The sequence below is a fragment of the Erythrolamprus reginae genome, chromosome 6 (genome assembly GCF_031021105.1).
Source record: "Erythrolamprus reginae isolate rEryReg1 chromosome 6, rEryReg1.hap1, whole genome shotgun sequence".
Taxonomy (NCBI): domain Eukaryota; kingdom Metazoa; phylum Chordata; class Lepidosauria; order Squamata; family Dipsadidae; genus Erythrolamprus; species Erythrolamprus reginae.
Window position 1 is genome coordinate 27,996,495 of NC_091955.1, and position 22,532 is coordinate 28,019,026.

The 22,532-nt window shown below is 47.0% G+C and overlaps 2 protein-coding genes across 4 annotated transcripts in view; both read left to right on the forward strand.

The window, feature by feature from the left end:
- CADPS2 (calcium dependent secretion activator 2) overlaps positions 1-22,532 on the forward strand; it is a 507,583-nt gene that overhangs the window by 163,780 nt on the left and 321,271 nt on the right. The gene's annotated exons all lie outside the window — the stretch shown is intronic.
- On the forward strand, positions 16,990-18,042 carry RNF148 (ring finger protein 148). Its single transcript, XM_070754735.1, has one exon. It carries the CDS (start codon positions 16,990-16,992, stop codon positions 18,040-18,042), a length of 1,053 nt encoding a protein of 350 aa, XP_070610836.1.

The following is a 22,532-nucleotide window of genomic DNA, read 5'->3' on the forward strand; positions in this document are numbered from 1 at the left end:
GACAATTTAAGGTCTGTGGCGGGAATGGGCCACGTTGTGCGGGACAAAATTATGAAGGAGGTGCGCGAGGGCCGGGTTTTGGGCCCCTTTGCGGAGCCACCCCTGCCCTCCCTGCAGGTGTCCCCACTCGGTGTGGTGCCCAAGAGGGCCGCGGGCGAGTTTAGGCTTATACATCACCTGTCGTTCCCCCCTGGTGAATCGGTGAATGACCACATTCCCGAGGAGCTCTGCTCGGTGCGCTACACGCCATTCGAGACGGCGGTCGCGATGGTCCGGGCGTGCGGAGTGGGGGCGTTGATGGGGAAGTGTGATATCAAATCGGCCTTCCGGCTTTTGCCCATTCACCCGGGGGATTTCGATTTGTTGGGTTTCCAGTTCGAGGGCGGGTTCTTTGTTGATAGAGCCTTGCCAATGGGTTGTTCTATATCCTGCTCGTTGTTTGAGAAGTTTAGTTCATTTTTGGAGTGGGCACATGTTAAGAGTACGGGCTTTGCGTCTGTCGTACATTATTTAGATGATTTTCTATTCGCGGGGCCGGCGGGCTCCGACGATTGTCAGCAGGGAATGATGGGTTTCCAGGCTTTATGCGCGGATTTGGGTGTACCTTTGGCTCACGAAAAGACCGAGGGGCCTTCAACCAAATTGACATTTTTAGGCATCGAGGTGGACTCCGTTGCACAAACGTGCAGGCTACCCGATGACAAACTGACTAGACTCAAGGAGGCGGTGAGGGCCACGCGAGCCGCACGGAAGGTGACTTTGAAACAGGTGCAGGAGCTGGCCGGCCTGTTAAATTTTGCCTGTCGGGTGATCGCGCCAGGAAGGGCCTTTATGTTTAGATTGTACAGGGCAACGGTTGGAGTGTCAAAACCGCATCACAGGATCAGGTTATCAAAGAGTGTTAGGGAGGACCTTGTGGTGTGGCAAGGGTTTCTGGATGGTTACAACGGTGTGTCATTGTGGAGGCAGGATATGCTGCTAAAAGCAGACTTCCAAGTGAAGTCCGATGCGGCGGGCACGACTGGCTTTGGAGTGGTGTGGCAAAGCAAATGGTTTCGGGCTGACTGGCCGCAGGAGTGGCTCGGTGGGGCTATCTGTAGGGATTTGACATTTTTGGAGTTATTCCCAATAGTCGTGGCCATTGAGTTGTGGGCATCCAGTTTTGCCGGTAGGACGGTCCACTTCTGGTGCGACAATATGGCAGTGGTGCATGTAGTGAATACGCTTTCATCTAGGAACGAGCGGGTTATGGGTTTGGTCCGGCATATGGTTAGGAGATGCCTAGCCAACAATATGCTTTTCCGGGCACATCATGTTCCGGGGGTAAGAAACGGGGTAGCTGACGCTCTGTCCAGGGGGCAGTTGGCTAGGTTCCGGCTGCTTGCCCCACAGGCCGAGGAGTACCCGGAAGCAGCCCCACAGCATCTGTGGCTGATTGGAGGGCCGACGTAAGCAAGGCCATGGATTTGTCCATAGCTCCCAGCACCAGGAGAGCGTACCAGCGGGCAGGTAGGGAATTTTGGGCTTTTCGTCATGATAGGAGATACGATCAGCTCTGGCCGGCCCCGGTCGAACACCTCCTGGAATTTTGCGCACTTGACCGCCGCCGTGGGTTGTCTGCCCGGACGATTAGGGGCAAGTTGGCAGGCCTGGCCTTCGTCGCCAAGTCTCGGGGCTTTGCGGACACCACAGGGGATTTCAGGATTAGAAAGACATTAGAGGGTTGGATCAGGGAGAAAGGTCGGGCCCGGGGCGACAGCAGGCGTCCCCTCAAGCTCACCCACTTGATGGGGCTTTACGAGCTGTGGGGTCGGCTCTGCCGCTCTGCTTATGAGGCGTCATTGTACCACGCCGCGGCGGTGACCTTGTTTTTCGGGGCCTTTCGGGTCAGCGAGGTCCTAGCAGCTTCTAGAGCCGATAGTTCCGGCCAGGCGTTCACCACTAGGGATATCAAGTTAGGTCGTAGCTCGGTGTCCTTGAGGCTTCGGCGGTCCAAGACTGACCAGAGGGGTAGAGGTGTGACGGTCCAACTTTCCCGGGCTGCCAACCGGCGGGTGTGCCCGGTGGCTGCTCTGGTGGCGTATTGGGCCCACAGGGGTGTAGAGCCGGGTTTTTTGTTTTGTCACGCGTCCGGTGAACCCCTGACCAGGTACCAGTTTTGGGCTGTTACGTCCAAGGCGCTGGCTAGGCTGGGCTTAGATCCCAGACGTTACGGGACTCACTCATTCAGAATAGGTGCAGCGTCGTTGGCAGCAGTCGAAGGCTTCAGCAGGCTGGATATAAAGACAGTGGGCCGCTGGAGATCTGGGGCCTTCCGGACGTACATCCGCCCCTAGGTGAGTGGGGCGGGGCGGGGGGGGAGGCGCCGGGCCGCCAGTCTGACGCTGCTCTGCTTCCTCCCTTTCTCCAGCCCGACGACTTGACCGGCGCCGCAGGATCCTGATATGTGGCCACAGCATGGTGTACTGGGCCGAGCGGAGGGCCCGTGAGATGATGCCCGGCACGAGTTTGGAGATCGATCGAGCGGTGGTGCAGTGGTTGGGCCGACGAGGCCTACGTTGGCGGGAAGTTCTTCCGCTGTTGTTCGACAGTGGAAGGGTGCTAGGGGTGCCGGGCTGTTTGGTATTACACGTTGGTGGGAATGATCTAGGGGCGATGACAGGTGTAGAGCTGCTGTGGCACATATGGGAGAGTTTGCAGGTGATCTGGGAGCGGTGGCCAGATACGTGTGTGTGGTGGTCCAACATCCTGCCCAGGAGGAGTTGGCGGCAGGCTAGAAGTCCTAGCGCAGTGGACAAGGCGAGAAAGAGGGTAAACAGAGCGGTTAGGAAGTGGGTGGTTCAGGCTGGGGGTGGAGTGATAGACCATCCAGACATCAGGGCATCCCTCACAGATTTGTACAGGCAGGACGGGGTTCATTTGACCGATAGTGGGAACGATAAGTTTATTGCCGACCTGCAGAGGTGCCTGCACATTTATGTGCAGGGGGGGGAGCAGGGGGAATAAATTAAAATTTCACCCCCTGCTGTGGCCGATAGGGGGCGGAAAATAAAATAAATAGCAACTGGTGAGCTCCTTTTGGGGCACCTCTACTGAGGTGAGGGGCGAGCTCCTCCTTGGATTACAGGGCTCGACCGGCTTGGGTCCGGGGAGTGAGTCGCTCCTGTGGCTCGCTGGCGGGAGTTTAACGTAGACCTGTAGCGAGCCATCCCACACGCCAGGTGTGGCGTAGTATGGGTGCAGGGGGTAGGTGTAGTTCAATATGACCCGCACCCAGTTTCAAGGAGTTTTCGCCCCAGGGTTGCTGTCTGAATTGGGCATGTTATTCCGCCCCCATTTGATCTTGCACCCTGCAGGTCATGTGGGGTTAAGGTTTTAAACAAGTTAATAAGTTAAGAATTAAGTTGTTGAATAAAAGTGACCCCGTTATACCCACACCTTGTGTCCGACTATTACTCCGCCTGCGCCGCAATTCCCACAGCCGACTTACCGGCCGGTGGGGGTTGCGGCGATCGGCGGGGGTATGGAGGCCGCCATGTTGGGGGGCGGAGTCACGGCACCCACGTCGGGTGCCGTGACCACGTGGTACGGTGCGTGGGCACCGATTGGCCGGGCGAGGGCAGACAGCCCTATATAAGGGGGCTGACTTGTGGCGCAGCAGTCTCGCCCGGAGCATCGTGAGGCACCCACCCACCCTCCCTCTGTTACATGGTGCATATGATGGGTCGCCCTCCGGGGGGCCGAGTAGGAATTTTTTGCAGTCGCAGCAGAATTGGACGAGCTGCGATTGTTTTTTCGCCTACTCCACTCTGTGCGTGGGAGTGTGGTTAGGGGGTGGCCCCACCAGCTAGTGCCCCCCCCCCTTAGGGTCACTGGGGGGGGAGGGGGGGGCCGATAGGGGGCGGAAAATAAAATAAATAGCAACTGGTGAGCTCCTTTTGGGGCACCTCTACTGAGGTGAGGGGCGAGCTCCTCCTTGGATTACAGGGCTCGACCGGCTTGGGTCCGGGGAGTGAGTCGCTCCTGTGGCTCGCTGGCGGGAGTTTAACGTAGACCTGTAGCGAGCCATCCCACACGCCAGGTGTGGCGTAGTATGGGTGCAGGGGGTAGGTGTAGTTCAATATGACCCGCACCCAGTTTCAAGGAGTTTTCGCCCCAGGGTTGCTGTCTGAATTGGGCATGTTATTCCGCCCCCATTTGATCTTGCACCCTGCAGGTCATGTGGGGTTAAGGTTTTAAACAAGTTAATAAGTTAAGAATTAAGTTGTTGAATAAAAGTGACCCCGTTATACCCACACCTTGTGTCCGACTATTACTCCGCCTGCGCCGCAATAGATGCTGTTGTTTTACGTTAAATATGACACTGTGTTTCCCTGTATTGTCCCCAGACAGTCCACTCTACTAAAAATGGCAAGTGTCAGAGCAAGTTGTCTAAAACCTTGTGGGTGTGTTCTGAACAACCACTTCGAAAAGGGGAAAAGGAAAAGAGGAAGGGAAGGAAAAGAAAGATTACAGCTAGAAATGTGTTTAAAAGACAATAGAAAAGTATAAAGATGCCAAAAAGGAAGTTTATTGCAATAATCATGTTATAGACAACCTGATTTTGTGGATGGATCACAAATCACACAGCTAAATTAATTTGATAGCAAATTATTCTCTTTTCTAATCTGTGCCGGAATTCAGAATAGTAGTCAGGGTGTCAGGAGCATTGAGGGGCAATGCCGACCAAGGGTTAAGCTGCCCTTTCAGCCCATCTCAAGCTTCCTATTTCTGAGTTCTTGTAATGGGTATCTACAAATGGTGAGGGAATCTCCCATGGAGCTAGTTCTGATGTCACAATGACTGCAGCTTTGTTCCAGATTACTGTTGTAAGACTTGTCGGCAATGGAGAAAACATTCACTTTTTGCTAGGAGTTCCTAGGAGAATGGAGTTAAATGAGGTTTTGCAGGAACATATTTGTGAGCTTACTGCATGCTTTTTAAATTGAAGCAGGATGTTTGACATTGAAATGTTTTCTATTACCTTGGTAGTTTTCTCAAGTGAATCAACACTGTGTTTTCCTGTTGCCATTTGTTCAAGGAAGAATGAAGCTTCACAATACCTGTGGAAAAGAGGTTTTGTGGTGCTTGAACCTGGTGTTCAGCATTTCCCTGATTACTGAATTGTTTTACTCAAAAGTTTTCTAGCTTTCTTGGAAAAATATCTTCTTTCCAGGAGGATGGTGGGGCGGTTGATGATTCCAGAGGATGCAGGTGAAGATGCTTGCAGCCTGGAGATTTGGTCCCACATATTAACAAATATGGGGGCTGCACTGCAATTCTTGTGAAAAGAATCTGCATTTTTCAAAAAAAATATTCAAGATTTATTGATTTATTGATTTTGTCAAGTACGTGTTGGTAGCATACAAAGATATAACAATGTATTTATTATTATTATTATTATTATTAATAATAATAATAATAATAATAATAATAATAATAATAATAATAATTGTATGCCGCCTTTCTCCGAAGACTCGGGGCAGCTCACAGGATACAGAAGCAACACAGCAACAAATCTAATTACCAGGTAGTTAAAAATTACTACTAAAATCCCATATATATTAAAACCAGTCAACCAATTCTTTCACAACCACACATTACATCTCAAACAGAAGAAGGGGACTTGATCTAATTGTCCCATGCCTGGCGACATAAATGAGTTTTGAGGCTTTTGCGAAAGCAAGGAGGGTGGGGGCAGTACAAATCTCTGGAGGGAGCTGATTCCAGAAGGCTCTTCCCCTGGGCCCCGCCAGACAACATTGTCTAGCCAATGGGACCCGGAGAAGGTCAACTCTGTGGGACCTAACCGGTTGCTGGGATTCATGTGGCAGAAGGTGGTCCCGTAAGTAATCTGGTCTGATGCCATGTAGGACTTTATAGGCCATCACCAACATTTTGAATTGTGTCCAGAAACCAATCGGCAACCAGTGCAGTCCGTGTAGTGTTGGAGAGACATGGGTGTATCTGACCACTCACCCGGCTGCATTCTGCACGATTTGAAGTTTCCAAACACTCTATAAACATGATACTAGTAAGAAAGAAACATTACGACAGGGGACGGTAGGCACGCTGGTGCACTTATGCACTTATGAACAACCTGAAACAAAAGCAACAGCTTTGTTTGATTCAGCATGATATCCAGAAAACTGTCCATATCAGAGTGAGAGCAATCTAGTGCTCTTGAATATACAGTATCTCTGTGTGTTTTCTTACTGTTAGGATAATTGTAGCCTATATATTATTCCACTGTTCTCCAGAGCAGATTATGGTAAGATATGAAGAACAGAGAACCCAAAGGCTGAAATCAGAATTCCAGAAAGTCATTCTCTTGAATTGTGGACGTTAAAAAAAGGATGAATTTATCTGGCAGAAGAGATCTGTGTGATTTAGAAATGTACAAGCCAGGAGAGAGAGTCCAGATTTTAACTTTCAGGCATTTCTTTCGCAGAGAATGTATTGCCCACTGTTTGTTAAAACATGGGATTTGCCCTATTTGCATTTATACAATTATCCAAAGCAACTGAAAACGGCCACTTCTGTAAGATATATATAGGCATACAAATACAGATTTATGTGTACACATGTTTATTCTCTGCACTATATATACTTATCTATGGAAGAAAGCAATATTTTAACAGTTGTGATCAATTAAAACCCTTGAAGTATGATCTGTAACTCTCAAAAATGGTTGGTATTTGCTTTATTTTATTTAAATACATTGGTGATAGGCTGTCACATATATATATTTGTATATGCAATTCATTTACAAGCCATTTCTTTGTTTTGAACGTACATTTTTTTTCTGAAATGGATGACTGCATAAATTTCATAAATAAGTCTTTTGCTGGAGAGACGGAGTAACGACACGGACACCAGAGCTGGATTTAAAATTGGGTCATTTTTATTAACATAAATTTGCATAATTTATTCAAATACTTTGCATAAATTAGCATAAACAACTATGACCCGGAAATGGACCTGCAGGGTCAAACAAATACTTCCGGGGCGGAAATGACGTTATGCCAGTAAACATTCCTGGGCAACTCATGGGCGTATCTCGATGCAAGGTCCAGGTGAGGGCCAGGCCGTCACCTGTGACCTTTTCTGCCATGCTGTGCATGAGGGGGGTCCCACCGGCTAACCCGAATCGGGGAATTAAAGGTGCAGGACCCAAAGACAGGTTCCCCCCAGCTGCTCAGGCAGAAACTCCCTCCATGAGCTTGCGGAGAACCTGTCAATCATCCCCAAAGATGCCCAAGGGAGAACGCGCGGTTGCTAAACCACCCAATTTTCCGCCCCTAACCTGCCACAGGAGCGGGGGTCAGATCTCTATCTTGGCCCCCCGACTCCCCCCTCTAGCTGCGCCAGCTCACGCAGAGACCGCTGCAGGTCCTGTAAGAAGATGGCGTTCCCCTGGTCAGACAGGTGAACGCCATCATCACGGTAGAGCCATGGCTGATCTATTGATATAAGGGGATGAGGTATTACTACTCCACCCAATTCTCTCACCGTTTTACCCATAGCCCTATTCACCCGTCGCCTAGCCCGGTGAATGGCCCTAAGGGAAGAGGCATCCCTCCACACAATCCTAGGTAAGATTTCTGACCACACCACTTGCGTGGTGGGCCAGACCTCACGAAGCCTTCGCAGGTCTTCGCGTGCCTGGATGAGCAGCGCCAGGCCTCCCAGTATGCACAGGTCATTGCCACCTAAGTGCAATACCAGCCACCTGGGTGCGGCCACAGGACGCTGCCCACCCAGACCCCTTTGGGCGCGACTCCAGGAGCCGCCCCCCATATTGCCGGGCGCAGCCACAGAATGCTGACCGCCCAGCAACGCCGGTAGGAGACCCTCCCACCGCATACCTCTCCGGCCCATCCAGGTAACGTTGACCCACCGCCCCAGGGACAGGTGGGTCCCGATGGCGCTCCTGGCTGCCGCGCGGCCGGCCCAGAAAATCATGCTGTGGCCACACAGCAGCGCCGTCGGTTTCGTGTTAGCCTGGGGACCTGCAAGAGGACACAGACACAGAGAGGTTACCTAGCCTAAGCCCTGCCTGGGATCCTCAGCGGGCCTAACATAACCCAAATATGCCGCTGACCGCCAGCGGCCGATCTCCCGAATCCGATGGGCCGGGAAACCAGAAAGTGCCGCGCTAGTGGCGGCGCCGATACGGAACGAATGCGTTCCATAGCCGGCGGGATCCATGCCCACCTGGGCCATCGCCCTAGATACTAAAGCCCAGAATTGGAAACGGGTCAGAGGGGTCCCATCACAATGCCTAAACAGGTACCCCTGACCTGACCCCCTCATACCACAATAAAGCTGTAGGGCGGCCACCGGACACACCGACTGGTCGGTGGCCGCACTAAGATTTAAGGTAACCCCTCTGCGTAGCTGATCCGTTTTAGACCTCCTCACTACAAGGGACACCCCCCCTTGTCTAAAGGCCAGATCAGCGAACTGGAAGGCCCGGAGCGAAGTGTCAGCCTGAGACGAAGCCATGGCCTCGCTGACCCAAAGGGCCCCAAAAAACATGACACAAGCCGCCGCCCTAAAAAGACGGGCCTCGTACAATGAGGAACACAGACTGCCAAAAACCACGTTGATTAAAGACAGCTGCTCCACCGTCAGAGCCTGACGAGTGTCACCTGGGGCCCCCGCTTGCTCCCTAAGCCAGCCCTCCAGCATCTTCCGGATGCGAAAGTCACCCGAAAGATCAGCAAACCCCCCCGCCGTGGACAGAAAGGCGAGGCCGGCTAACCGGGACCGAATCGTCCTAACTGACAGGCCACGCCGCCTGAGTTGGACGCAAAACTCGGCCAAATGCTCTACAGGGACAGGCCAACTAAGCTGGTAACCCCTGCCCTGCCTAAACTCCCCAAACTCCTTACCTGCACGCTGGTATGCCCTGAGGGTGCCGGGCGCTACAGACAAGGAGATTGCCCGGGATGCCTCGCCTCTCCACCACTCTGGATCCCTCCCAGACTCCAGAGGTGGCTGGGGAACACTTCTGGCAATTCTCGGGCCCACGGGGCCAGGGTCCGAAACCTGGACAACTGACCACGGGACAAGGCGTCAGCAACCCCGTTATCTAACCCGGGGACATGCTTAGCCAAAAACAATGCGTTTAGAGACAAGGACCTGTGCACAAAATGGCGGACAAGCCGCATGACCCTGTCGCTCTTCGAGGACAGGGCATTCACCACATGGACAACCGCTAGGTTGTCGCACCAAAAGTGCACGGTCTTGTCCCTAAACTGCTCCCCCCAAAGCTCTAAGGCCACTATTAAGGGGAAGAGCTCCAGGAACGTAAGGTCCTTAACCAACGAAGAGGCACTCCATTCCGGAGGCCATGCCGACCAGCACCACTGGTCACCTAACACTACCCCGGAACCACAAGTCCCCGCGGCGTCAGAGCAGAGCTGCAACTCAGCTTCCAACAGAAGCTCTTGCCTCCAGAAAGACAACCCGTTAAATCTATCCAAAAAATCCCGCCACACGCCGAGGTCAGCCCTGACCCCAGCGCAAAGGCGGGTACGATGATGGGGCAAACGGAGCCCCTTCATCGCATCATACAACCTCCTGGAAAAAGCCCTTCCAGGAACAACTACCCGACAGGCAAAATTAAGAATGCCTGCCAACTCCTGAAGCTGCCGTAGGGTCACCTTCCGGCAGCCCAGGACCTCATCAAGCTTCCGCTTAATCTTTACCAACTTCTCTAGGGGCAATCTGGAAGATTGCTCCTCTGAGTCCAATTCAATACCCAGAAAGGTAATCCTGGTGGCGGGACCTTCGGTCTTCTCAGAGGCTAAAGGCACCCCTAATTGAGCACAAAGGGCTTCGAAGTCCCGCATCAAAGCAAAACATTGCTCTGAATGCGCAGGCCCCGCCAACAGGAAATCATCAAGGTAGTGAACGACCGTACCCAGACCACTTTGCCTCCTGAGCGCCCACTCCAAGAAGGTGCTAAAACTCTCGAAAAGAGAGCACGAGACAGAGCACCCCATGGGCAAAGCTCTGTCCACGTAATAACCCCCCTCGAAATGGAAGCCCAACAGCTCAAAGTCGTCTGGGTGTATGGGGAGGAGCCGGAATGCAGACTTAATGTCGCATTTACCCATAAGGGCTCCCACCCCACACTTCCTAACCATAGTCACGGCTGCATCAAAGGATGCATACCGGACTGAACACAACTCGTCAGGAATGAAATCATTCACTGACTCCCCTTTTGGAAAAGACAAATGGTGAATCAACCTAAATTCACCACTCGCCTTTTTGGGGACCACACCTAAGGGAGACACCCGAAGATTCGGGAAGGGTGGCTCCGAGAAGGGCCCAAGGACCCTGCCTTCGGCAACCTCCTTCCCAATCTTCTCCCTAACAATGTCTTCATGACCAACAACCGACCTAAGGTTGTCAGACATGAAGGCCTTCCTAACACCCTGATAAGGGATCCTAAATCCCTCTGCAAAACCTAGCAAGAGAGCGGCCGCTCTCGAGCGAGGGTGGTAGTCGCCCAACCAACCCTCAAGCACCACTAAATTAATTGGGCTGGGCCCCTTTTCCCCCAGCAGGTGGGGGAGGCTTTGGGGGACCCGAGCCTTTCTTTTCAATCCCCTTCTTGGGGCGGGGGCACACGGCTGCGGAATGGTTTCCCCCACAACTTCCGCAGGCGTGACGAAACCGGCAAATGGGGCGAAAACACGCCCCCTTCGCCGCAAATTCGTGGCACACGAGAGAGGCCCCTTTCCCAACTACACCCGCCACGGCCTTGGCCGGCGCGGGCGTCGCTGGCTCCTCCTCCATAAAGTGACCGCTATCGGTCCTATCACAGCCCTCCTTCCCTGACATATGCGTGGCCTGGAACCACAGGTCCGGAACCACCATATCCCAAGGCAAGTAGGGGTCATGGGCAATACGCATACGGAAACCCTTGTCGTAATGCCTCCATATGGTGCCCCCATATTCAAAATGGGCCCTCGCTATAAGGTCGATGTACTTCAGCAAGGCAGCGGCCCTCCCCGGCTGCCTCTGAATGACCACCGACGCAAAGGTCAGAAAGGCATACAGCCACGAGCTGAAGCATTTCGTGACCTTTGTCTTTTTCACCTTCTCCCCAGGGACCACCTCCTTGTCCTGTTTAGGGACCTCCCTCTTCAAGATGGAGAACAAATCAACGTACTCCCCCCGCCAGATTGCCTCCTTAACTGACGGGTGCAGATGGTACCCTAAAGGTGTGGCGGGCAACCCGCAAGGGATGGCCCCAGGCTTGATGCTGGCGAACGGGTCCCACACCGTGGTGGCCCCCGAGCCCAGCACCCCAAGCCCCGGCGGATACATGAATGGGACCGGTGGCATAATGGCCGGTGGAGGAGGAATCCAACCCCCCACCCCCGCCCCAGGTGGGACAGGTACCCCCAGCGCCCCCACTGGCGGAGCTAGCGGGGACCAGACCTGACCACAGGTGCCTGCAGCAGCCCCCGTGAAACTGTTGCCACCCCCCAAAGCTGGCGGGATGAACCCGGGACCCTGGATGGGCAGGAGCGGAGATGTGCCTGCATGTGGTGTAACCTCACCTGCCCCGTAAGGGGTAGAAGACATCCACGGTGGGCCCATCCTGGTTGGGCCCTGGAACGATGACCATTGCCCAGGCTGGGCCATCTGTCCAGCATGGCCCGTCTGCCCGATGCCGCCCGCCTGTCCGGTGCCCGCCATCTGTACTTCGTGGGCCACCTGCCCTGCTGGGGCCGACTCCTCTTCGGGGTCTGCGCCCCATGCTGCGGTGGCAGCCGAGGAAAGCCCCTCCGGGCCTGCCCCCGACCGCCACCTCTCCAACTCATCGAGCCGCTCCAGTACCCTGGCCCAGGAGAGAGAAGGGGACACCGCGGGTTGAGGGACTGTGGGCATAAACCCAACCACCCCCCCCACCGGGATCCCCCCCGGGGGCCCCTCTGCCGCCGCCCGAGCCCGGGCAGACGGCCTGGCAGCCCTCCTAGGCCGCACCACTGGTTGGGCCGGGAGGGCCTTAGCTGGCCGCTTCTTAGGGGCCATTACAGCAAGAATAAATCTACTTTAACAAGAAGGGATAGGGCAGAACAAAGCCACCAACGGACCCTGCACCGCGTTGGCAAAGGCCTGCCTGAAGCAGCAGGCCTCCGCAGAACAAAAACCCCCTCAGGAGGCTAAACCCTCCTCCCCGTGGGCAACAAGGCCCGACACCAGGCCTTTATCCCAGGCCACAAGCCACCCCGAGAACACCGCAAGCCCGCGGGGCCTCCCAAAGGCAGCACCACCCCCAAACAGGCAATGAGGCTCCAAACCGGAGCGGAGTCCAGCCGATGCTGGCTCCGCTAACACTGAAAGGCTCTTCGCTTGACCACAGGCCACAAAATGGCGCCTCGCACGAGGTCGCCACCTAAAATGGCCACCGGAGCAGACGAACGAACGTCTGCTCTAAAGCTCAGTCCGGGCGAAAAGGGAGAGCCCCGGGCCTGCTCGCCCTTATATAGGGCAAGCAGGCCCCGCCCGGACCAATCAGGGCCTGGCCAATCAGGCCCTGATCTCCCGAGCGAAGTCTCGCATCGCGAGACTTCGCCCGGGATCCAAAATGGCGGCCGCCATGAGGGACCGTGTCTCCCGGTCCCTCCAGCAAAGCCTGCCTGCCGGGTAAGTCCGGCGCTGACCATCTATAACTTTTTTTTATTTATAAAAGTTTTATGCTACTTCAGTCCTTGCTATTCAAAGTGGCTCTTCATTAGTTGGTTTGGTAAACAAATAGATAAGCCCCAAACTTTATTTTATGACTTCTGAGTCATTTGAAGGAAACGATATTTGCCTTTTGGTTTCTTTCATGCCATCTTGTTACAGCATTTTAAAGTTCTGGTCATTAGACAAAATATTGAAATGACTTCACTAGCAGTTTTTATTAGATTAACGATAACCTAATTTGTGTTTAGTTCAGTTAATTTCCAGACTGAAAAGGTGATAGTGGATTTGTCATAAATGGTAGATAGTGACACTGTACAACAAAGGTTTTGTTTCCTGAACACTCTGGTGTGTATCTTATATATTTTTGATTGCTGATCATGAAAATAATCTAAAATGTAGTCTATCACATGCTGTTTCATAGAAAACGTAGGGTTTTTGTAATTTGTTCTTATAAATATTTTAAGTTTAATAATTTTGGCTTATGTTATAAGATGTTATGTGTAGCTTAGGCATGTCCACATGTGCAGAGCACATTACATAACATTTGTGGAACTGGTACAATTTGGGCATGCTTAGGCATAGTTGGGCTGGATAGATACTGCCTGAAAAGCCTATAAAAGCAGATCATATGCACTTGTATTGTATTTTGATGCAATTGTTTTAAGGCATAGCATTGTTTATGTACGTGTGAGTTACATTACAATTAAGCCAGTTGTAGATTTGCTATAGGAATATTGGAGACAGCAGATAGTTCACCGATGTCAGTATAGCCATGATATTTTGTGCACTAGAGTGCCTTCTGTCCCCTGTCCCCTGTCCTATTGCTCTCCTATATCTCCTATACCTTTCTTCTATTCCTATACCTCTTCCTCTACTCTTTCATTGATATGTTCTATTACTATATCTTCTTTTCTATTACTTCTTAGATATATTTTACTATGAGTATCTCCTCTATAACCTTCATCATGTATTTTACTATGTGAATATAGATATATACCCACTAAAACCCTCATTGTGTATTAGACAAAATAAATAAATAAATAAATAAATACATACATACATACATACATACATACATACATACATACATACATACATAAATAAATAAATATTTGTGGTGAATAAACAAACAAACAAACAAACAAATAAATAAATAAATAAATATTTGTGTCTCATACTTACCGGTAAGTATGAGACACACCGGACTTATTAAGAAAGTATATAAACTGTACTTTGGTTGTAAAAATGGTGATCAAGACAAGGCCTGGGCTCCTCACATTTAACCAATTTATTTGTAAAGATTAACAGGCTCGTTTTCTGTACTGACATTGATGGTTTGTTCAAAGCTTTGGGTTATGAGCACGATCCACTAAAATGGCATCTTTTTACTCATTCATTGATTCATAGGCCTCATGTCTGTCTTGTTATACGATGTTCATCCTTCAATATCTATTCTGTCTTGTTATACAATGTTCATCCTTCAATATCTGTTCGCTATGCTGCACACATGAAAGAAACATACAAAAATATGGAACTGTTGTTGAAGCACACCCAGTAGACTAAGTACAACTGGAATATCTGTGGAGTTTTTAAAGTACTGTTTTTAATAAAAGAGAATATTTGTAGCTCATGGTTGAAATCAGAGGTCCTTGGTGCTCTCTGAGCTTGCTTGTTTTCTTGCAAATATTTCATTATCCTAACTAGATAATATCATCAGTGCTAGTAATTCCATAAACCCCTAATTCCATTTACATTAAATTACCAAAATGTACAATTGGTAAGATCTGATAATATTAGAGCTATGCAATTCCTTGCAGAGATGTCTTTACCGTCTTTACCATGTATACCAGTACCCAATAACTATTCTTGAAAGTACATCCTGTTATGTGATTTTTGGAGGCTGCAGTAGCCACAGAAGAGAATTGCTTCAAGAATTAAGGCCTTGAGCAACTCAGAGCAGATATATGAAACTAGTAAAAAATAAATAACATTAAGCACAGGGTACGGAAGGCACGCTGGTGTAGTTATGCACGCCCCTTACAGACCTCTTAGGAATTGGGAAAGGTCAATAGTGGATAGTGTAAGGGTAAAGTTTTGGGAGATAGGAGATGATACTACAGAGGCTGGTAGTGAGTTCCATGCATCAACTACTCGGTTAATGAAGTTGTATTTCCTGCAGACGAGTTTGGAGCGGTACAACAAGGAGAGTCAAGCTAGGCATTTTCCAAATTTTGAATATACTGAGGCCACAGGGTTCACCATAGTGTGCCAGGAATTGACTACTGATATACAGCTATTTTATTTGTAGCTCTTGAGAATATTAGCTAAGCCAATAATACAGGATGTTTGGCAGTAATGAAAATCTAGCACTGGCTAAAGAAATTGGGCTTTTGAATTTTATTGCCTATTACATCCCTTAAAGCATATCTCTACAATATTAAAAAAAAATCAGTTTAGGGTAAGTTCCAAAAGGAAATGCTTCCAAATTCTATTTGGGACAGACAATTATGGGTAGGAGCTACACATATTGGGAAAGGAAACTAGTTTTTCAGAGGACAAGATCTAGTAGACTATATTCTGTTTGGTGCACTCATAATACACAGTAAACAACCCAAATTCTATAGAAAACTCTCACATCACATTTCCAATCTTGCAAAAGATTGAATTTTGCATTATTCAATTTCTGAAAAATAACATAGTCATGGATTTATTCGGAGTTGAATTTGTTTTCTTTTCTAGTTATTTTCTTAATTATAAGAACATATTAATGGAGAGTGTCCGTTTATGGGAGTTTCTCTTCCACCTCTATTGCACTAAAGCCAGTGGTGGGTTCCAACTTACTTCACTGCCAGTTTGCCCCCTCCTGTGCTGAGTGGGCGCGCTGGGTAGGCATGCTGTGCACGCATGCACAGTAACATCATTGTGACATCACCAGCAGGTTGCTACCGGTTCGGGTGAACCAGTCCAACCAATCCAAACCAGGAGTAACCTACCCCTGACTAAAGCCATTACCTTCTGCTATTTTCATGGTTTCCGTGAGACAGGTAGTTGGAACGGTTTTCAGGAGCAACTTCACATTAGTCTCCAAAATGGGTCCTACTACATTGCAGTATTTATTATTTCATAATTCTAGAAGTGAAGCTCATATATTCTTTATAGACGTTACCAACAAATTCGGTTCAGTGATGTCAATGTGACATCACCAGTGGGTTGCTACCCATTTGGGCGAACCGGTCAAAACCAGGAGGAACCCACCTCTGATGCCTATGTTTCCAATTATAGTAGGGAAGGATTTCCAAGCAGCCACTGAGAATGAAAAAAATGCAGACTTTAAAATATTTTAAGAATAGGTATTTGTACATACCTATGGGCATTCCAGAACACTTCCCTCCAAGGAATTGCAAAGCCCTAATATATTTAGATCCTACCAGTTGTATATTTTGCCAATTTAATGTTTACAGAATTAAGGGTGGAAAACACCCTAAAAGTTTTTATCGAATCTATAGAACAATATTGGTATATATTGTTACATGCTGTTTTTTATCATTGTTGTTAGCCGCCCCGAGTCTACGGAGAGAGGCGGCATACAAATCCAATAAATAATAATAATTATTATTATAATTATTAATTATTATTATTATTATTATTATTATTATTATTATTATTTGCTGCTGAAATAAAGGTTAACATAGTTAGGAGAGGGGCGGCATACAAATCTAATAAATTATAACTATCACTATAACTAGGTTAGGGTTAGTATTCTTGTTTGATCTTAAAAAGCTAAGCAATTTTAAGGGGACTTTATTGAACTTTAAAAATGTAATATTATGCATTCTTCCAGCATATTCACATTATATGAGAAGACATTCAGTAGAGAGTATCCCACATACTGTTTACCTTGTGGTTTGTGAAAATTGTGTTTAAATCAAAAGGTTTGTTTTTAACTGTAATTTTATATAAGTTAAAGCACAAGAGTCCTGTTTGGCAAAGTGTTTTCATGATGTCACAATTTCATTACTTAACAATAAATGACTTCATTGGAGACAGAGAAAAAAATCTGTCACTGTCTGTAAGGAATCTTTATCTAAGCAACATACTTGCAGGCAGGCCCTTCAGCTTGTTTCTCCAGATTTTTAAGATGGGTTTTTGGTATGTCGCTGGAAATATCATTCAGTTCTGATGTGCAGGTGATTTTTGTTGTCTTTGAGGCTCTGGAACTTCTCAACAGATGTCAGCATGAACCTATTTGGGGCTGCCACTGAAAGAAGACAGCTAAAACCATTGTGTTTTCTGTATCTTGGCATCTGCCTTGGGCTTCACCTGCAGAGTTCACAAGCTGACAGTTTTTGGATTGCTAATATTAACGTATCATTTCAAGTTGGGAATCGGACTGTATGGGAGACTGCAGAAAATGGAGTGTTCGCCAAAGCCTCACCCTTGAAGAAGGTGTCCGGCATAGTGATAGCTGCAGAGGAGCCCCATCAAAATGCATGCAGTTCTGTAACAAATTTTAAGTCAGGAAATACTGGATGTTGGATAGCACTCATCCTAAGAGGGCAGTGTTCATTTACAAAAAAAATAAGTGTGGCTGCAGAAAAGGGAGCAGTTGGTGTGATCATCTATAACTATCCTGGTACGGGTAACAATGTGTTTCCTATGCTTAACTTTGGGAAGGAAGGCCCTGTGGCTGTTATGATTGGCAATCTGAAAGGCATAGACCTTCTACATCTTATTCAGAATGGCATCCAAGTGATGGCAACCATTGATGTTGGAAAGCACTGTAACCCATGGTTAACCCGTTATATGGCCACCGTTTTTATTCTTTCCTCTGTAGCTGCGACATATTGCACCTTTTATTGTGCTGGAAAGCTACGAAGAACAAGGAATTTTATACAGACATTCCAGCAGGAGCTTGAAATTAATAAAGCCATCAAATGTCTTGAGCTTCGTACATTAAAAGAGAATGACAAAGAAGTTGGATCAAATGGAGACAGCTGTGCAGTGTGTTTAGAAATGTACAGACCTAAAGAAGTAGCTCGTATTTTACGTTGTGGGCACCTTTTCCACAAAATCTGTGTCGATCCTTGGCTTTTAAAGCACCAAACATGTCCTGTGTGTAAGTGGAACATGCTTGGAAATGTGGAAAGGATTACAGCTACAGTAGAACCATTCGGTATTCAGCTGTCAAATGAAACATCTTCTGCTATCAATTCTCCTAATGAAGCCATCTGTCCAGAAGTACCTACAGGAATTAATAAAGGCTCAAAAGCTCAATCTGGGGACAAATGATTATTTCAATCTTAATCATCTTGTTAAAGATTGAGCTTAAGGTGTGTGAAATAAAACATTACCTTTGATTCTGTTTAGCTTGTTTGTTTTATGACAATATTAAAAACATCCAATGTGATATTGGAAATTGGAGTTTGATATTTTAAGTTTTGGATTTTTGAAGAACTACAGCTTCAATTGTTAAATTTCTGTCAATTTGAAATGGTTTATTTTAAATGATTTATATTGATTTATATACATTAAAAACAATACAAAAAACACAAGAATACATACTTTACATATATCATATCCACACACACACAAAAAGAAATAAGAAACAAGCACTCAAAAAAGAAACACATATAAACAATGAGAAAGAACAAAATCCTAATGTTAATTAATACAATCACATTTATACAATATACCCCTTGGGGTTTACTTAGGCTATTCGTATCGACACATTAAATAATATGGTTACATATCTTATATGTTTTACTATTTATGTTTCTCTCTGCCTTGATATCATTATTTAAGTAAGCCAGTTAATACAAATACAAACTACTGCAATGCTCTCTACATGGGACTACCTTTGAAGAATATTCGGAAACTACAAATTGTGCAGAATGCAGCTGTGCGAGCAGTCATGGGACTACAAAGACATGTCTACATCTCTCCAACACTCCGTGGTCTGCACTGGCTGCCAATTGATTTCCAGACTCAATTTAAAGTATTGCTTATGACCTATAAAGCCCTACATGGCCTCGGACCAGAATACCCGCAGGACTGCCTTCTGCCGCATGAGTCCCAGCGACCGGTCAGGTCCCACAGAGTCAGCCTTCTCCAAGTCGTGTTGGTGGGGCTTAAGGGACAATGTTGCTTGGCGGGGCTTAAGGGAAGAGCCTCATTTATGTTGCCAGGCTTGGGGCTATTAGACTTCTGCCCCTGCCCAACGAAAGTGATGCGAGTTGGTGGATTGAATGGGTATGAGTGTTTTTACGGTCTTTGGGTTTTTAGATTATTAATTATTGATTGGATTCAGAATGTTATATATTGTTATTTTTATATGTTGTAAGCCGCCCCGAGTCCTTGGAGAGGGGCAGCATAAAAGTCCAATAGATAGGTAGGCAGGTAGGTAGATAAATAGTATCTACAATTACAAACTATTTTACCAATTTTGTTAATCAATCAACAGTTAACATTTTTACTTCTATTTATTACTATCCTCTAATTTTGTTTTTTCCTTTGTTCTAACCATTAGAATGGTTTTTATATTGTTTTGGCATCATACAGGTATTGCTTCACTTAAGACCACAAAATCCAAAATGTTCATTGCTAAGCAATGACCTTTTTGCTACAGTTGTTCATTGAATCCCTGCAGTTGTTAATGAACCATGCAACCTTTAAATGAATCTGGCATTTATTTTTTTGGAAACCTTCTGGAAAGGCTACACATGGTGATCACATGACCCTGGGACACTGACATAAATATATGCCAGTTGACAAGTGCCTGAATTTTGATCATGTGACTCACGAGGATACTAGAACAATTGTAAGAATTACTCCAATTAGAACATGCATGTGATTGGATGAAGCAGCCAAGCATTTCATTGGATATAACACCCCAAATGCCTTATGAAGTCAGTGAGATTAGTGTGACTGGTTGACGTAATGGGACAAGACTTCAAAGATAATGAGGATTTGAAAGAAAGGAGGCAGTTATTCCATTGTGTATTTCATGGAATTACTTTCTTTAGCTTTTGTAGAGCTCTGCTTATTATTCCTAGTGTCTTTTCCCAAGTTATTCAGCATTCCTGGGTTTCCTGAATGTTCTGTGGCTAAATTGACAGCATAATTTTCCTGGAACAATCTTTTTGTAATGGAATAGTTGCCTGGTTTGATGCCATATATCAGAGCCAATGTTTTCTTTTCCCTGAGAAGATGTATTTGGGATAAGATCACCAACTTAAATCCCCAAATCTCATACAGTGGACATAGAGTTTGCAGACCTGCATTTGATCAAATGCAGCAAACTTTGTGCATATCATGTTTTCCCGAAAATAAGACCTGGTCTTATTTTCTTTTGGGCTCCAAAATAAACACTAGGGCTTATTTTAGGGAGATGTATTACCTGAGGGCCACCACAGCAAGGTACCACTGCTGCCACAACCCGACATCTGTCACACCTGGCTGTGGTGGTCCTAAGGTAAGTGGGTGTGGGTTGTGTGAGGCAGATCCAGCCCCAGCTTGATTTTTACTCATGCACCTCTCCCCACCCCGTACAACCAGACAGTGGGACAGAGTGGGTGGGGTCTTTAGAGCTTATTTTTGGAGTAGGGCTTATTAAGCGCCCATGTAAAATCAAGCTAGGGCTCATTTTTGGGATAAGTCATATTTTTCAGGGAAACACGGTATTATGCTTTTCAGAATATAACGTAAGATTCTTTATTATATTCTGCTAAGAAACCATGTAACAATTTTCCCATTTTGTCTTTTGCCTTACATAATGCATTTGCTACCCATTGCCTTTCAGATAGAATCAAGATGGTTGGGCATCTTCTCTCAGCTTTGAAATTTTTTCCCATTCCTCTTCTGTTATGGCACCATATATTTCTTCTACTCATTGTTATTTTTATTTGAATTAATGTCATAGGTGGTCCTAACCAATTGAGGATTACATTGTGAGTGAAGAGATTGTTATGATGTAATTAATGAGTTATGGGTGCATAGTTGTATGAACAAATTGTGATTTGTCAAAGTCTTTGATTAATTACATACGCATCCTAAGAAGTCACATAGAGCAGGAGTCATCAACCTTGGCAACTTTAAGACCTGTGGACTTCAACTCCCAGAAGTCCTCAACCAGCAAAGCTGGGAGTTGAAGTCCACAGATCTTAAAGTTGCCAAGGTTGGAGACCCCTGACAGAGGATCTCAAAGTAGATTCAAAGAACTTCATGTGTGCTTCTAAGCTGTCCTTTAAAAATGCTACTAAATGTTCATATACCTTTTTACAACAAACAAAGAGAAACAGTCCCTGAGCACTGAAAAGGAAATAAAAAGCTGCTGAAATCTATACTGGATGTTTTAACAGTATTCTGCCATTTGAGTTCATGTTCTTTTGGAAAGCAGCCTGACATGGGTTTACTGGGGGTGTTATAATTTGGGAACAAAATTTCTCACTGAGAAATTTGCTTTAGTTTAATAGAGGAAAACACAGGTTACAATTTCTTGTTCAGTATCAGAGGCACCCGAAATATACTAAGGTATTTTGTTACTTTTCCCTTCGCTAACTTCTCTCAGCTGGATATCATGACCAGTACAATCTGACAGCCAATTTTAGATATATGTCTAAGCAAAGCATGTAACATCAAAATAAACACATACAAGGTGCTGGTGCGTCAAAACCTCTATGTAACACTAACCTTGACTTAAAACTCAAATGCAAGTAACCTGTTTGCTAATTATCCCAAAGGTGCTTTTTCAGGAAGCCTAGGGATGAGAAGTCTTCAAGCAAAACCAAGAAAGTCCAATTGCCGTTTAAAAAAGCACATTTGGGGTAACCATGACCTGGATGACTGAGAATATCAATAAACACTTAGCTGTTTGCTAACTACAACAAAGATTGTAAATATACTTTTTATCAAGAACAACACAAAATCACAAATTGGAAAATCAACATTTAAAATAGTTTGGGTAATATTTGCGAGACACCCTTGTGAGACAGGATATACAGTGATACCTTGTGTTACGAACTTAATTGGTTCCAGGATGAGGTTTGTAAGGTGAAAAGTTTGTAAGACAAAACAATGTTTCCCATAGGAATCAATGCAAAAGCGATTAATGCTTGCAAGCCCAAAACTCACCCCTTTTGCCAGCCAAAGTGCCTGTTTTTGCACTGCTGGGATTCCCCTGAGGCTCCCCTCCATGGGAAACCCCACCTCCAGACTTCCATGTTTTTGTGATGCTGCAGGGGAATCCCAGCAGTGCAAAAATGGTTGCTTCGCTTGCAACGGAAGTTCAGAGGTGGGGTTTCCCAGCAAGGGGAGCCTCAGCAAAATTGCAGCATCGCAAAAACACGGAAGTCCTCGAAACCCCCCTCTGAACTTCTGTGTTTTTGTGATGCTGTGATTTCGCTGAGGCTCCCCTCGCTGGGAAACCCCACCTCCGGATTTCCGTTGCCAGCGAAGCGCCCGTTTTTGCACTGCTGGGATTCCCCTGCAGCATCGCAATAACATGGAAGTCCGGAAGTGGTGTTTCCCATGGAGGGGAACCTCAGGGGAATCCCAGCAGCACAAAAACGGGTGCTGCGCTGGCAACAGAAGTCCGGAGGCAGGGCATCCCAGTGGCAGCGGCTTGGGTTTGCAAGGTGAAAATAGTTTTGAAGAAGAGGCAAAAAAAGTCTTAAACCCCGGGTTTGTATCTCAAAAAGTTTGTATGACGAGGGGTTTGTAAGATGAGGTATCACTGTACAGTATTTTGGTAGCCTTTTTTCAGGATAACTATTTCGAAGATT